This window comes from Cydia splendana, chromosome 8 (assembly GCF_910591565.1).
Source record: "Cydia splendana chromosome 8, ilCydSple1.2, whole genome shotgun sequence".
Taxonomy (NCBI): Eukaryota; Metazoa; Arthropoda; class Insecta; order Lepidoptera; family Tortricidae; genus Cydia; species Cydia splendana.
Genome location: NC_085967.1, coordinates 12,275,210 through 12,292,270, shown reverse-complemented (window position 1 = coordinate 12,292,270; position 17,061 = coordinate 12,275,210). Strand labels below are relative to the sequence as shown.

At 35.4% G+C, this 17,061-nt stretch overlaps 3 protein-coding genes across 6 annotated transcripts in view; 1 reads left to right on the top strand and 2 right to left on the bottom strand.

The window, feature by feature from the left end:
• Positions 1-1,302: 1,302 nt before the first annotated feature.
• Positions 1,303-4,643, bottom strand: LOC134792871 (large ribosomal subunit protein uL23). The gene is made up of 5 exons (XM_063764304.1): positions 4,575-4,643; positions 3,632-4,053; positions 3,389-3,516; positions 2,112-2,288; positions 1,303-1,432 (listed from the first exon to the last, which is right to left on the bottom strand). The coding sequence occupies exons 1-5, from the start codon at positions 4,603-4,605 to the stop codon at positions 1,348-1,350; spliced, it is 843 nt and encodes a 280-aa protein (XP_063620374.1). The 5' UTR covers positions 4,606-4,643; the 3' UTR covers positions 1,303-1,347.
• Positions 4,644-5,627: 984 nt separating this feature from the next.
• LOC134792870 (serine/threonine-protein kinase PLK4) lies at positions 5,628-8,964 on the bottom strand. Of its 3 annotated transcripts, none has more exons than XM_063764301.1 (3): positions 8,685-8,964; positions 8,036-8,128; positions 5,628-7,940 (listed from the first exon to the last, which is right to left on the bottom strand). In XM_063764301.1, exon 3 carries the CDS (start codon positions 7,847-7,849, stop codon positions 5,816-5,818), a length of 2,034 nt encoding a protein of 677 aa, XP_063620371.1. In that variant the 5' UTR covers positions 7,850-7,940; positions 8,036-8,128; positions 8,685-8,964; the 3' UTR covers positions 5,628-5,815. The 3 variants fall into 3 exon arrangements, with proteins under 3 accessions (XP_063620371.1, XP_063620372.1, XP_063620373.1); XM_063764302.1 differs by having other exon boundaries at positions 8,714-8,964; XM_063764303.1 differs by having other exon boundaries at positions 8,784-8,964.
• Positions 8,965-9,641: 677 nt separating this feature from the next.
• LOC134793121 (protein phosphatase Slingshot) overlaps positions 9,642-17,061 on the top strand; it is a 34,234-nt gene continuing 26,814 nt past the window's right edge. The window contains exons 1-2 of one of the 2 annotated variants that reach the window (XM_063764665.1): positions 9,642-10,024; positions 11,447-11,508. In XM_063764665.1, coding sequence (XP_063620735.1) covers positions 9,971-10,024; positions 11,447-11,508 — 116 coding nt within the window. In that variant the 5' untranslated portion in view covers positions 9,642-9,970. Of the gene's footprint in view, positions 10,025-11,446; positions 11,513-17,061 lie in introns of both variants that reach the window. The other variant, XM_063764666.1, reaches the window with a different exon arrangement.

Genomic DNA, 17,061 nt, shown 5'->3' with positions numbered 1-17,061 from the left:
ACGATCACCAAATATTATGACATAGTACAGTGGGAGAAAATCCTAGTTGCCTTACCCCTCATACAAAACAAAATATTATTATACTACGGTTTGGTTCCTACAAAATGTGGCTTACCATCATCCAAACAGTAATCGGTTGGAAAATGGTACAATATCAAACAGCTTCAACATGAAATAAGCTTTAAAACCAGCCAATAAAGTTTATTTTAGCCTGCTACGGAAACATTAGTAGTTTTTACAAGTAGCGCCAGGCCACGGTGACCCATACCTTGAGCCATGTCAATAACTTCTGAAATATATATGTATTTTGTGTTTTTTAAATATGGATTTTTCTGTTTGCTTGCATCGCACATGTATCTAGAATTTCAGTATATTTACTATATTGCACTGATAGTAAACCAAACTTGAATATTCTAGACCCTGTTTTCATTCAAAAATACGTGTTTATAATTTTTTAACCTAATATACCTTATAGAAATGGTTGTTAGCTTATATGATACTTACGTTATTACATCAAATTACGTTTCGTTTAAGTTTAAATCAGAATTTATTCAAGACTCACATGTGAGTCACTGGCCCTGCGGAACTGTTTGAGCATGACCCATACGCTGAGTCGCTGGCCCTGAATGGGTTAAGTATTCACACGTCTCACATTTTGCTGAGAGAGTGAGACGCAATGCACATTGGACCAAGAAATTGGACAGGTGGAATACCAACCATAGCAACCAGAACCCTACAGCTACATTGGACATGACTTGACATGCTGTTTGCCGGTTTTTCGCGCCAATATCCTACCTAACAAAGTTTTGTACCTCTCGTACAAATATTGAGACTAGAGCAGACGAAAGATTCCAAAATTTAACCACAAGCAGAGCGAGTGGTATAAAAAGTTGAATGTTGAGCGTTGCGGGGCATGAGACGTAAACAAACTTAGCGCGATCGAAATTCTCACAAATGCGAAATAATCAAAATATTACAGATTCGCTTATTTTATAAAAATAGTATTTTTTTGAGGTTTTAAGTTTTAATATCATATCATATTGTATGCTCGAAATGGGCAACTGTTGATTCGATATCTCCTGTATATGACATCTTATGTACACAGTTTACAATTAATAAATGCTTTACTTTACTTTGAAATAAATGGCTGTGACGCACAGGCGGGTGGGTGGGTGGGGACGGAAGGACAGACGGACATGACGAAACTAAAGGGTTCGTTTTACCATTTTGGCTATAAAACCCTAATTACAATAACCCAGCAAGAAAAAATAACTAGTTATTAATGAAAATATACAACCTGGATAGTTTTTTTAGGGTTTTATTATTATATATAGAATAAACATCCGCTTATATGATGCCGATTTTGTTGGCAACATCTAATGCGTCGTAGTCTCGGGCTAGCCGTACGTACGCCTTCTTCTTGCCGTCAGGTCTGAAAATGGGAAAAACAGTGTTATATTGATTTTAAAGCTTCACTTATGTATCATACCATTTGCAATATATTCAGAAGTGTGTAATTGTGATGTCATTATTAATCAATGAGATTCCCACAAAGTATCATCATTTTAAGGGTTAGTTTGATTTGAAAGACAAGAAATTTGAGAAGAATATGTATATCTAAAAAATATTAATTTATAAATATGGGGGCCGTGCGCGTTGGAGGGAATGCCATCTTTTGGGCTGAATTGGAACCATAAACTGGACATTGACACTTCACGCCAAAGCAAGTGCTGCCCTCTCTGCAGGTCACATGCGTTTTCTTGTGCATTTTAGGTTATGCCATCTTGTGGGCTACATTAGAAGTTTAAACTTGACATTGCAAATCGGACTACAATAAATTGGTTTTGCACATAATTTATTTAATTAAATTCATGATTTTATTACATGAGAAATTTTCATTATTTCATCGCATGTTTAAATCAATCAAACCATTTTATTAGAAGCCTTGCTAACAAAAAGTGGCAATAAATTCTTTTGTTCAGATCATATCAGTAAAAATGCATTTTGAATAGGCTTCAGACTTGTAGAAGTTAGTTTTATTTTTATTCCGCTGTCTTGTTTGTCAATTACGTCTAATAAGTACATGCTAAAAAATCAGTTGAAATACCAACCTGATAAGGGTGTTCACTTTAGCAACATTAATGTCATACAGTTTCTTAACTGCAGCCTTAATGTGGTGCTTGTTTGACCTGGTGTGCACAATGAACACCAGGGTGTTGTTGTCTTCAATCTTCTTCATGGCTGCTTCAGAGGTCAGCGGGAACTTGATGATGTTGTAGGCATCCATGCTGAAAAATACAAATGACTGATGAAATATTTGATGAATCCCAATATTGTTGTAGTAAAAAATATATATATTATAATCAGAATCGTGTAATTTTGATATCATTATATTTCAATGAGATTCCCACAAAGTTATCATCATATTTTATTTACTTTACTAAATAAAAATACTCTCACCTTTAATTATATGGCAAAAGAGTAACCCCCATATTCATAAACATTTACTAAAGTTGACAAGCCTATAATAATTGTTTGTCCCTTTCCATCATACCAATACGTCGGAAAGGGACAAATTATTATTATCGGCTGTTAACTTTAGTAAACGTTTATGAATAAGGGGGTAAGTATATAAGTTAAAATGTATTAAGAGTTTGTTCATACAATAGCAACTGACTGACTTTATACACTCATTTGGTTGTTTGCGACCCACTGAAAGAAACTTGCTTATTAAAATCAGTATGAGAAACTATTACTGGCCAAATGATCTAAACATTCTAAACCAAACTTAATTAAAAAAGATTATATTTACCACAAACTCCATAAATATTTAAAAAATCATAAAATTCCTCAATGTTCATTACCCTCTACACTGTTTATTTTGATAAAAAAATCCATTTACTATTGGAAGATAAGAACAAATTTAATTATTTTCATAAAATATTTCCAGCCTGGGGCACTGGTAGCCTTGGTCACTTTCTCTTAGTATATGACATTTATTTCAGTTTAAAAATCCATTTAGTTAAATTATAAATAACAATTGATTTGTTAAGAGTGATATAAATAAGACATACAATATTGGTCATTTTGCTGTAGTCTGATAAATAAGACAATATTTCATACCGGTGGCGACATGAGCAAGCTCAATGAGAAATTCTAAGTGGTTAAAGGATTAAGCACAGCAAACTGATCTTCCTTCATAAATAAATAATCACTATTCAAAATTGAGTTATTATAAAAATTAATTATTACATTTGTAATGTAGCAAAACCTATAAACTGTATATCACAACCTATTCAGTTATGTGGCTAAAATAAAATAATTCTTGAAAAATGTAAACGTTTGGTTAGTCTTAAATGTAAGTATTGATAAATAATAAATAGCTTACCGATTCCTCTTGGGCAGTGATTTCCTTGGGTACTTGGGTTGCCTAGGAGCCTCAAATGTTTTGGGCCTGCGGAAGTGCACGGTGTTGCGGATCTGACGCACGCGTTTGCCATGTTCACCTTTGACAACCTGAAAATTAAACAAAAATATATTAAATGTAGAATAATTAATTCAACAATAATTAGTTTTTATCTTTCAATAGTTGTGTAGGACTTTTATTAGTTAAATAAGAAAATTTATTTACCTTCCTTTGTGCCTTAAGAGCCTTAACAACAGGTTTGACAACCTTCTTCTGTCCCTTAATGCCAGTCTTCTTGGGCTTAGGAGCAATCTTAAGCTTAGCGGCAGCTGGTTTGGGCTTTGCTGGCTTAGTGGCAGATGCAGCCTTCTTGGCTGAAGGCTTAGCACTAGACTTGGCCTTCAGGGCAGCAGCCTTGGCAGAGCCAGGCTTGGCAGTAGGCACAGCTGACTTCTTCTCAGCAGGCTTAGCAGCAGCAGGCTTGGCCGCCGGAGCGGACTTGGGCGCCGCAGCTTTTGGTGCGGGAGCAGGAGTCTTGGCTGAGGCTGGCTTAGCAGCTGCAGCGGGGGCTGACGCGGTTTTTGGAGCCGCTGCGGGCGTTTTAGCCGTCGCAGGCTTCTTTTCCGCGGGTTTGGCTCCAGCGGAAGCTAAAAGAGATGGAAAACGTTTATATAGAACAATAATATAATTAGAATAACAACATGCTCATTGAGCACTAGAATATAAAGAAAGCAGTAAATATCGAGTAGAATTCAAAGTTATTATTTGATAGGAAGGTGTTAGGTAGGTTAATATTTGAATCTGAACTGATGGGGACGGCTTTCATTTTGGTCTGTAAATACATAACCTATAATACACACATCAGTGTCATGATTGATATTGATGTGCACGGATATAATTTAAACATATATTTATTCTATTTTTACACTAATAACTCAGCGCATTTTCAACAACATATTACTTGGCAAATTATCCAAAAAAATAAGCTACACATGAAACATAACCGCGTGGCTATACAAATGTCAATCTCAAATACTCATTTAACTTAACAAATCTTTGATAATTTGTGCCCGAAAAATATATTATAAGAGGAGATCAAGTTCTAACACTATGGAACTATATTTTCGTTATAAATCATTCATTAAAACTTATAAAAATAACATCTTACCGGATTTTTCGGGCTGCTTCTTAGGAGGCATCGTGACAGAAAAGATGGAGTCTGTCTCAGTGTTGCCAGACCAATAATAAAAAAGGTTTAGGCGTTTTTACGAATGTAAAAGGGGCTCTACAAACCTTAAGATATTGCATTCGATTTGTTAAAGCCATAACAGACTACTGCACCGCACCAAAGTCGCGGTGTGGTAGTCTGTTACAGCTTTAAACATTGAGGCCATTGCGGCATATTTTGATTACGACACCTGAGAGTCGAAGATGTACCGAAAATCGCATGCATAAAATAATATTTCGGCTACGATCTGTGGATATTAGCAGTTCATATAATATTATGCTGGGTGGGTATTTGTAAGCATATTTTCCAATTACACTAAAAAAACTTCGTAAGGACATTAGCATTCAGTACATTACGATACAAATACGAAAAGTTCGCATTCGCACGTGTATCGTACAAAGTTTTATAGTACCTACATATGGCCCTTTAAATTTTCGACATAGTGCTAATTACCAAACTAGTGCGGTAAAGTAGCACTATATGTACTGTACAGTACTTAACACATTCACTGCCAGCGCTCCGCTATGTGGGTTCTTTGTTCTTAGGCGCTTTTCACTACAAAGTGAAAAAAATACGTTATCGGCTACAAGCATAGCTCGTCATACATGTCCACGGGGGACTGCGGATCAAATCGGTAGCTCTTCCTAGGTCCTCTATCATTGACCTTCATTTGATCTGCACTAGAAGCAACACGTGTATACCTAACTATACAGCCTGGTCCAACGATAAACGTTCAGAATCATCCTTGGCTACCAGGATATACCTATTCTATGTATGTTAGCCTATAATTATAGTTCAAAGGTGCCGAGGTAGATAGCTCCCAAATCTTTGTAAATTTGTAGCAATAAAGCGATGGCTATAAATCCTTGCCTGTATAAAGCCAGAAAACATAACAAAGGTCTATATTTTGATAGCCCAGGATGACAGCATTTTTTTTGATAATAATAGCGAAGGGTGTGATAGTGGATAACATAAAAATTATAACAATGTTAAAGTCTAATATAGTAACTATATTTGTCGTACTAATAAAATAATGTTACAAAGGTGACATATTACGTGCAGTAAACTTATATGCGAAAAAAACGATCTGACATTATCAACATAAAAAATGGGTCATTGACCATTGTACATGTCCAGTGTTAAGTATTATAATAATATGTTTTCCGTGTCTACTTGTCTAGTCACTTCATGTTGTAATCACTTGGGGCTTGAGTCGAGCTAGTTCCAGTACGATGAAATGACCCAAAGTTCCAAACAGGAGTGCTATAGGCATTAACCGAGCCTTGGCATGGAGATGCCACATTAGTGGCAGACTGGATTGGTCTTTTGCCAATGATCAAAGGGAAACATTCATCTGATATGCATGATAGAGCTTCCTGTATACGCTTCATCCTATTAGAGCACTCCTCAAAATGATCAGTTAAGTGTTTAAGTTCTGGAGCTGAACAGTGATGTGTTTTAAGGTTTTTGTCAATAATTTTAAGACCTTCAGCAGAGTTATATGTTAATTTTTCCCCATTATAGAAAAATAGCTCAATATCTGTTCCATTTTCCATAAGTTGACATTTGGCTAATGCTGAATACAGTGTGATCTTTGGTGTTTTTGCCTTTACAAGATCTACAAAGCGTGAGGCATACAAATACTTCTTCCAATGTTTTTGAGGCAAATTGTGGTATGTGAATATTTCATCAGGCTTTGGGTCATGTTCTAGATCAAGTTTAGGTTTATCCTTGTTATTGTCCACACTATAAATTACTATTTTCATACCATCCTTGGAAATTTTACATATTTCTACAACTTTTTCTTCTCTATCCTTTCCTTTCTTTTTAATAAATTCTACTATTACACCACCAGGTTCAATTTTCAGGATAGCATTTCGGGTTTTGTGTGAAATGACTGGCAGTCTATCTGCACATAGTGGAGGTACACTCAAAACATTTGAATTCACTTTACATGCTTTTGATAGATTTTCTTTATTCTCATCATTTGTTGTGTATTTGAGATTATTTTTAACATTTTTGCAATTAGTATCATGCCTCTTTATATTATCTAAAAAAGATGTACTATTGACAGCAGCAATTCCCAGTTTCTGAGCAAAATCATTATTTAATTGATTCTGGTTCTTACCACCAATATGATTAACTAATATATTTTCATTTTCTCTATCAATAGCAAACTTATAACTATTGCTCTGAGCTGACATATTATCTTGCATTCCAGAAAATACATTCATCAGTGGCGCTCTTGCTTCTCTACTCATTGACGAGGCAGCATTATCTCTGCAAATGCCCACATAGTCTGATCCAGTTTTGTCTTCACTTCTTAACTTACTGCTATGTTGAGTACTGTGCAAAGTGGTTATGAAGCCGGAATCCCTTGACAAGTCCTGTCTGGCTATAGAGGGCACCATGACAGAATTATTTACAAATGGATGGTCAGCAACAGCTTTAAGTGTTATTCTTTTTGTAGGGTCTTTGCATAACAATTTTTGTAGAATATCCTGGGCTTGGATTGACAGTTCAGTTGGTATTTTGTAATCCGCTTGAATAACTTTGTTGAGTGTGGTTTTAACATGCTGGGTGTGAAATGGTGGACTCCCTACTAACAATGTGTACAACAAGCAACCCAAACCCCAGACATCTGCGGGCAAACCATGAACTTCTCTGGAAGCTACCTCGGGAGAAATGTAGTTTGGTGTTCCACACATAGTAACATGTTTTTCATCTGGTCCATTGAGCTGTGTTGCTAACCCAAAGTCAGCAATTTTCACATTTTGGTCTTTAGTCAGGAGCAAGTTGTTTAGAGATAAATCTCTGTGTATGATATTGTGAGAGTGTAAATAGAGCACCCCGCTCACCACTTGCCTGAATATGTCAGCAGCAGCTTTTTCACCAATGCCACAACTCCCTAACTTAAAATGTCTGGCTAATTCTCCATTATGTGCTAATTCTAATACTAAATAAACATAATGCACATCTTCAAAGAAAGTGTACAATTCTAAAATAGCTGGATGTTTTAAGCGAGAGTGTATGGTGACCTCTTGTCTCACTCTGCCAATCATCCCAGCACTTGCCATTAAGGCTTTGTCTATCATTTTGATAGCAACAAATATATTTGATTTGCGGCATCTTGCTCTGTAAACATGTGCAAATCCTCCTTTACCTAGGTGTTCAAATATTTCATAATCTTCAATCTTTTCGCCAAACACACTCATACTTAGTAAATTCTTTTATCATACACAAAATTAAATTGTTTGTCAATTCTATAAAGTGAATGGTTTTTAACATCCATTATTTCTGCGTGTACTGAAACAAAAAAAAAAACAAAAACAGTGTTGATGACATTGTTATTAGAACTATATAAAATTAATCATATAACTACTAATTGTGTGTAAACTTACTTTATTGACTATCCATTTGGCGTCCTCAATACTTTTAGTTATCATTTGCTTTACCCTTTCTGGGTCCGGTTCCACTCTGTGTTGTTTATAACTCTGAAATAAATAAAAGTTGTGTGATAACATTTTCTGTGAACATATGTAAAAAGCAAAAAAAAGCAGCTGCAAGTGCATGGCGCAGTGTTGTGAATAACGCTTATTTTTAGGGTTAAAGACTCGAGCCCTCAAGACTCGTAAGTCTTGAAGACTTGACTATTTTTAGAGTTGTATTTGTTTATTTCACACATATGTATGTAAGAAATCGTCTTTGCCGCCTTTGAGGCGTTAAGCCTCGAGAGTCTCAAGGGTTCGAGTCTTTAAGCCTCGAAATAAGCGTTATTCACAACACTAGCATGGCGACTTTATCAATGAATTCATTCATAATTTCTCTATACAATTTCGAGTCTCCTTATTACGAGTAACATGTTGGATGTAGTGTAGTATAGCCGGTTTTATTAGGCACCGCTTAGGTCAAGTGTAAACTTAGACTTTTCATAGGATCTGTTTGCAAGTAATGAATAAGTAAATATTGACATAAAATAGAAAAGGGCTTATAAACGTACATAAAAATATTATTTTTGAATGCATATACTAAATATATAGTGTAGTATACCTGTTTGATGGCAAATTTGTAATATTTACCAGCATCAGGCGGTAACTTCTCACATTGACGTAATAAATATTTGTATAGCTGTAAAGATGTCATAACAACCTTTGGATCTCCACAAAATTGTGAGTAACGACACAACATTTGAGTTGACTTTATGCGTGCATATGCACAGATTTGTGTGAACTAAAAATCCACACTTTATAATAGCCCGACAAGTTAATAACGAAAACTTCTAAAAGAACGCCAACGCCAAGCTAAAAATATATTCCGGTTCGGAACTGTCACAGTGACAGTGCCAAACAGTAGGGCTACCGCCAATACCGAAAATCGTCAATTGCGGGCATTTTTCTCTGTCACTCTAATTACGCCTTCATTGGAGTAAAAGAATAAGATCCCCGCAATTTGCGAATTTCGGTTTTCGCGGTAGCCCCTCAGTGCATTTGCGTGCATAGCGTAAAAAAAAAAACAAAAACTGCCAGACGAAAAAATACTGTCCAGAGGGCCTACCGCGAACCCCGTTCGACGTATTGCTTCTCTGTTCCACTTGTAAATTCGTACGTAAGTGTGACAGGGAGGCAACATGTCGAACGTGCTTGGCGGTAGGCCCTCAGTCCATGCTGTCCACTTCTTGTCCAGTCTCTAAATACTATAGTCTGTTAATCCATTTCCGTCAGTAGTAAAACGCGGCAAATTTAAACAATGTAGGCGCAAAGGGTTATCGTCCCATAAGCCCTCTCCACACTCGTGCGCGAATCGCGGCGCGAAGCCGCGAACGCGAGTGTGTCGTCGATTTTCGCAGACAGCGAAATCGACTCCACGCTCACGTTCGCGGCTTCGCCCGCGATTCACGCGCATAGTCTGGAGGGGGCTATAGATCTTTGATCATAATATGTTGCGCCGATTGTTATTATGTTGCTTATGCGATGCGACTTGGATGCGACTGTTGCGCACCAAGCAAAAGCAAGTTTGCGTTTAAGCAGAAACGAAAAAACGCTCTAGGTTTCTGTCTGTATCACGGATATTGCAGAAGGAAGTTAGTTCTTATTTTCAACATCGTATCGTTAAATGACTCCTTGTCCTGTGCTAGACAATAGAACAAAATGTGCTGAAACAAGTCCCTTCTTTCTGTCGTGTTAATTTATCCAAGTGTATGTGCAAAATGTGACACATGTTTGGTTGTTTTAGCATTTAGTGATTCAAGTAAAGATTACTAAAATTATGAGATGTAATTTACCTTTTATGTACATGATTGTGTTACTCTGATAATGGTTCGTTAGCACTAATGTGCTATGGCACTTGTTACGATTCGACGTTCTTCGAGTGTACAAACACCAAGAAAAACGGTAAGCAACAAAGACTAATACTGCACAACTTGAATTAAGTGCACTCAATATGTTATTCAGTAACCTACAAGTGTATGGCAATCTGAATATTCTGTTCAATTTGACAGTTGGGAAGCTTTCTTTCGTCCTTGATCTATATTTTGAATCATACTTAAATAAAGTATCCAGTTATCAGCCTGATCACTACTGCATTCTGTACACAGCTGTACCTGGTAGAAAACATTACTATGTGTAGGTATATGTTACAGCTAAAATGTTGTATTTATTTGGATTGATTTAACGAAATAATAGGCCCTATCTTAAGTTAACTGAAATCTATTTATAGATATTATTATGTTTTTACGTCAGTCTTTCCTGGACCTGCAATTTAGTAACAATAAATATTTTTTTATTAATTAAATTTAAATTATTTAGGATGCTTTATTTTGCATCTCTACAAAAGTAATTAGCTGGATGTTTTCTGTTATTAGCACCTTCAAAAGTTGCATTTAAATAAAAACAATTGAAAACAGTTGGTTTAGTGTAATTAAATATCTATAAATGCCACCGTTTCATGATATGCCTAGGAAGTTCATGATTTGGCTGATTTTACGATTGGTAACTGACATTTATATAAAAAAAATTAAAGTACCCCACTCATCTACACAACGGTTAGCTGGAAGAGATCCCTTATAAGCATTAGTACTCCATTGTATCTCAATTTTATGTTAAATTGCTTCTTCACCTATATTGTGTAAGAAAAGTAATTGCTACTAAATTTTGCATTAGTAATGAAAGATTACTTTTCTACTTATTATTAGCTATGCCTTCATTTGATATTATTGTTTAGGTCCAGTAATTTAAGAAGAACCTTTAAGTAAATTTGTTGCAAAATTAAAAATCTTTTCCTTAATGTTACCCTAGTGGCAAATGTTAATTGTTAAAATAACCAGATTAATTTGGACACCTTACTCTACCTTACCTAAAACACGTAACAAACCAAAACATTCTTTGTAATTTTTGTTTAAGCAATTCTTTTTATGTTATTGATTAAAATTCATGTTTATGAAAAGGTTCCCCTTGATTTGGTTGTTTAGTCAATCTTGACTAGAAAAATATTGGTTTAAGAAGAGATAATACTTATTACTACACATTGGTAACTCGTGGCATTTAGGCAGCACTTAAAAGATTAGTGATGAGCACACATCGGTAACTCGTGGCATTTAGGTAGCAGGCACAGACTAGTGATGTGACAATGTTCTTCCTATACGAGTCGAGAAAAAGAAACCACTAAAAAAAGGAAATTAATTAAACTAATCTTTTAAGTGCTACCTAAATGCCACGAGTTACCGATGTGTACTTATTACTTTTTAGAGATTCATACAAAAAAATATTTTACTTTTCGTAACTTCACATAATGTAATAATTGTTTCTTTGTCATAGGATGAGGCAGCCAAGTCAAGCGAAAGCCCTGAGGACGATGTCGGAAACCGTGCCAGCAAGAGGTAGGTAATAACAATTTCAATTATATTTTGGTGTTGGTATCCCACTAATCTCAAATTATCAATTGTTTAATGGCATTTAATATCCTTACTAACTTTCAATTACATAGTTTACAATTTTATTTAAAGAAAACATACAAAGAACATTAACTAAGTTGTCATCAGTTAAATACGATATTTTTGCTTATATTGCTATCTTTAGCTATCCACCTACCTATCTATATCTATCTAACTATCTACTTATCAAAACCACCATGAGGTTGCGTTCTTAAGTGGTATCCAGACGGGCCTGATCAAATCGGTCGATTTGATCAGGAAAATAATTGGCGCCAATCTCCAATTTAATCACTAATTTTAGATTTATGGTGATATTAGCCCCTCTAAATTGAAAAAATGCCCCAGAACGAAAATACTGGCGTCACAAATTGGTATTCTTGCGTCCGCACCTCATTTTATCGGTAATATCGGTCATTATCGGCGGTTGAATTCGGCGAGCCAAATTGGTGTTTGTGTCCACACGTCCTGATTCGATCGGGCAATTTAATCAGATTGGCGAAAAATTTACTAGTCTGGATACCGCTTTATTTTACAGTCATTTAATGACCATCTTTGAGTATGATTAGATCAGCTTAATAAATCTACTTTATATTTGTGTAGCCAATTAGTCGTCTATTAAGCAATTAGCTTGCATGATTTAATTTAAGGTTGCAAAATAAATGGCCGTATATAACCGGGTATGTCTGAACGGTCATAAAGAATCTCTAAAATATCCATTGTATACAATCCATGTATTGTGTTTGGTCAAGCAATGGGGTCTCATTACTCCTTAGGTACCTTTAGGTTAACTGGAAGAGATCCCGCTTAGGGATAAGTTCGCCCTTGTAGTATATTTATGTTCTATCTGATGTACCTGTGTATTCCTCTCTTCCGTACAATAAAGCGTTACTTACTTACTTGACTTTACTCTATGCAAAGATTTCATAAGTAGAGATAGGCCCGTTCATATAACGCCGAACGAACATGCGCAACAACGAAATGTGCATAAACGCCATTTGTGCACCAATTTTCTGGCCCACTTTGTAGTGCCCGTAAGGCCCATCTTTACGAAGCAATATGTGACGTCTAGGTTCTGTTGTATTACAAGGTGATAAATAAAACTCAGTTGGTCAGTCAGGTGTGCTCCGCGACCCGCCTGTACGCCATGACAGTTGACAACAGAATGTCGACTTGCAGGTAGTTCGCATTGCACTTTTATTGTATAAACGTCACATCTCTTCCTTTTTATAATGATTTATTTATTTTATTTTATGCGTTAGCCATGCAACAATAGTTCAGTCATCTCACATCTGTTTATCTTATAACTGCTAGGTTAATTTAGATTCTAATTCCGACATACTACCACCGGTTCGGAAAACAGCGTTAACCTCAGACCCGAGAAGAACCGGCGGAAGAAACTCGGCGAGGTGTGGATATATTCATTTCTCAACAGTTCAACAATAAACATTTTTTAACAATATAACCTTGGAATATTTACACTATTCCTAGTATCTCTCTCAGTTGCTTAGCGGTCAGTTGGAAGAGATCCTTTAAAGGGATGAGTTCGCCTTTGTACACATTTATTCTATTCTCTTATTGTTATGTACTTGTTTAGCGTAATAAAGTGTTTTAATACAATTATGGTTTTACTTTTACAATGTCAGTCTCTCTCCTTCTCCTTTTTTCAGTTTTGAATTTCGAGTCTGCTTTCTTTTATTCAAATTGATAATAACTCGAGGTTTAAATATCTTACCAGTTTAACCTTAATTGATACATATTTTCTTTGGATGCTTACACTTTTCTAGGTATTTTCATTAGCGTTCAAGCTATATACACGTTTCACACAATTAATACCTATTTCGTGAATTTCCAATAAAATTGTAACATACAGGTCGCTTTCCAATAACATCTCGTACATGTACATTATTTATTGGCAACAACTGATTTCCTCAGTTTTACTTGGCTGTTTGATAGGTAATATAGTATAATATATAGATATAATGCAATTTATAATATACGTAAATGGTCCAATGTTAAGTAAGGTAAAAAGTCATACCAGATATCACAACCTATTTAGTTTTACTTGTGTACTGGTATGTTATTTACGCAAACCATGATCTATACAAATAGATTTCTATTACTCGGGTAAAATGATGTAGGTACCTACATATTTGACCGTTATTATTATAAATTGCATTGGATACATTATTTTATTACCGTTTTTTAATTATAATACTTGCTGAATACAGTATTGACCTCAATTATATTCAAGTATGGTATATCGACTGTACTGTTAATCTAGCAACTTAATGTTACTTAATACAATGAATGATATTATTTATGTTATGAAAACAACTTTAATCCCTGCTTACAATTGGAAGTTGATTTTAGCCTTGACTATAGTCTACAATAGCCCTTGACTACAATATACACAGCCTTAATTTTACAGTTACAGTCACATTAATAAATTTTTTAAAGACATTTTGCTTCCCTTAGGTTCAATTACTTACAGATTTATTATAGAGCAAAACTAGCACCTGTGTATGTTCATTTTGATGGTGGCATATATTGTTTAACTCTAATTATGTATATTTTACAAGGAACCAATGGAATTTCATTACCATGAACACGGTTTCACCGACTACATTGTTCGAAGATTTACTTTATTATTATTCCGTTGCTTTAATAAAACCCTACGCCATTTTGGGTTTTAGTTCATACTTGGTACTTAGTACCTGTACGATAATTAAACAACGACTTAAGTAAATAACTCTTTGATAATATATATGTACTCTTGCAAATATAGAGGCTCGATCTGCAACCTCAATTTACAAGGTTTGTTTGATTTTGTTAGTTTCAACCTCAACTAGGCAAACTGCAATTTGGTGCAATCAAGATCACGTCTGGTCCTTACGTTTTTATACGTACACAGTATAAATTTCCCACTAACGTGCCTTTTTATTACACTTAATTAAAACTCATCTCTATCTGGGTAACTGTCCGATATTGACGCCATCGCTTGGCCGTCCATTTTACGGATTTGGTTACTATGTTCGTATGTGTATGTTTTCACTATTAGGAACAAGTCATATATAAAGTAGCGCAGTGGGAGTGCAAGGTTTCACGCATCGTCACTGATTGGTACTTTGTATTTTTTTCAGCATTTACTTTAGATACCTACACAATGTGTGGCATTGTGACGGACCCAGCGTCTATTTATTTACCTTAAATTGACCTTTGACCTGATTGTAAATTTATAGAATTACTATTGTGTTCTTTTGGCACTAAAATTAGTTGATTGGCTTTAGGTAATTTATTTATTTTTGGACTTTAATTTAGTCGGCCCGTCGACTTTTATCGGTACTCATTTAGTCCTAGTGCAGCTTTGCATTTTGAATTGGCCTTTGTAGGCACATTTATCACATGCCGGCACATTTTATCTTTTAGGGGGAAGGCGGCGCCATTATCGCAATCCTGTCTACCTGTTTGTTATGTTTGCCCAAAAACTCTTTCAGTTGCCTCCTAACATTTTATCAAATTTGTTCCCATAATCACTTGTTTATTGTAACTGAAACCCCTAGATTCAATATTTTCCTTTAGATCGGCGGAGGCTCAATTTTCCGCATTGAAATCACATTTAGAATCATTAGGAATAGATTAGATTAGAAATTTCCAAAGTACAATTCTTGTTGCATCAGTCGAAACACGAATCGTTCATACAAACTCTGTTTTTGCGAAAAGTATTCTTATAATTTGTCGACAGCAACTTTAAAAATGTCCATTACGCTAGCTTCTGAAACGTGCGTACTTGGAAGAGTGCTCGCAGATAGCAGGCACACGACACTCAGGCACATTCTAAAGCGGACAATTAAGACATTATTGTAATACTATCCGTAAGTAAGCACGGAACATGTGCGTTAGGTAAGTACCTTCTAACTACCGAGTTTCTGTACTTAAGGAGTTATCGAAGTAACCTAACGTGTAACAAACAGAACAGGTAGACACATATACATAGGATTGGACCCCAAGACATACATTAAAGTTCAACGAGTCTTTGTGACAATAACCTGAGTTTCACTCCTTAACGTTAATTATAGTCACATATTACTAACAATTTAAATTTTATGGAATTTTTCCTGAGCTATATTTATTTTTAATTCTGAAGAACTTATCATTTGCACTACATGGGCCGATATCCCATGCAGCACTCGCGGAGTTTTCACTCCAATGGTATTTCCTTATTCGGACTTAGGTTCCACTCACGGAGTCTTCACTCCAATTGTAGGTATTTATTTATACGGAACTCGTATCTTGCATAAACTATACATTAATACCATTGTCTTTTCAGCCTATGAAACTCGACTTTTCTAGTTTTCATATTTATAGGCAAGGTTGTGTCAATGTCTAGTTAGTTATTTTAAATACACCATAGTCGGCATCAGCAACCCCGCCCCACCACCATAACCGCGGTACTTGCATTTGAAAACTCGTTTAAATAATTAAATAAAGAACTTATTTAAGGAGGACAAGGTAAGCATTTCATGAGTTTCCAAATGTAATCGATCACCGCGCAATCATTGCTGGCGCGGCAGAATTATTAAGCATAGCCATCCCTTGCCAAGGCCCACGGTCCTACCAGCTGTAGTAGGTACTTTCTAAGTTCGGTGGAAGAATTTTTTACATTTATTCGGAAAATGTTTTTTTTTATTATAATTATTTTCAACAAAATCTGTTTACTGCACACATGTACGCCTCTAGATTCTTCAGACTCTCAAGACTCTTAGACCCTTTAGACTTCTTTAGACTATTTAAACTCTTACAATCTTTAGACTCTAACTTAGATTCTGTAGTCTCCTTAAGACTCTTTAGACTATTTAGACTATTAAGACTATTTAGACACTTTACTTTTTAGACTATTTAGACTCTTTACTCTTTAATCTCTTTAGACTCTTTAGACTTTTTAGACTATTTAGACTCTTTAAACCCTTTAGACTCTTTAGACTATTTAGACTCTTTAGACTCTTTAGACTCTTTAGACTCTTTAGACTCTTTAGACTATTTAGTCTCTTTAGGCTCTTTAGACTATTTACTCCTTAGACTCTTTAGACTCTTTAGACTATTTAGACTCTTTAAACGCTTTAGACTCTTTAGACTATTTAGACTCTTTAGACTCTACTCTTTTAACTCTTTAGACTTTTCAGACTCTTTTCACTCTTTAACTCTTTAAACTCTTAAGACTCTTTAGGTTTAAACTCTAGGTTTAGGTAAGACTTTAGGTTCTTTGATCTAACTTATTTTTATTTTTTATTTCCTTATACATGTATTATGTGATGTGAAAAGCAGTATGGGTCACATGGTAGCAAAATTATTTTCACTTTGGGCGTTAACACTTGAATCCCTCACTACGCTCAATATTCCATTTTAATACCTCGCTTCGTTCAGGATTCAATGTTCGCCGTCGCCGTAACCATGACATTTTGCTCCTTAGCGACACCACCTAATGTTTAATTGAAGCAGAGT

Bases quoted from the DNA above. Each gene is read 5' to 3' on its own strand.
- LOC134792871 (XM_063764304.1), bottom strand. From the start codon at position 4,605: ATGCCTCCTAAGAAGCAGCCCGAAAAATCCG. The intron at 4,054-4,574 runs GTAAGATGTTAT...CATCTCTTTTAG, and splicing joins GAAGCAGCCCGAAAAATCCG to CTTCCGCTGGAGCCAAACCC. The intron at 2,289-3,388 runs GTAAGCTATTTA...TGTATTTTTCAG, and splicing joins TCACTGCCCAAGAGGAATCG to CATGGATGCCTACAACATCA.
- LOC134792870 (XM_063764301.1), bottom strand. From the start codon at position 7,849: ATGAGTGTGTTTGGCGAAAAGATTGAAGATTATGAAATATTTGAACAC.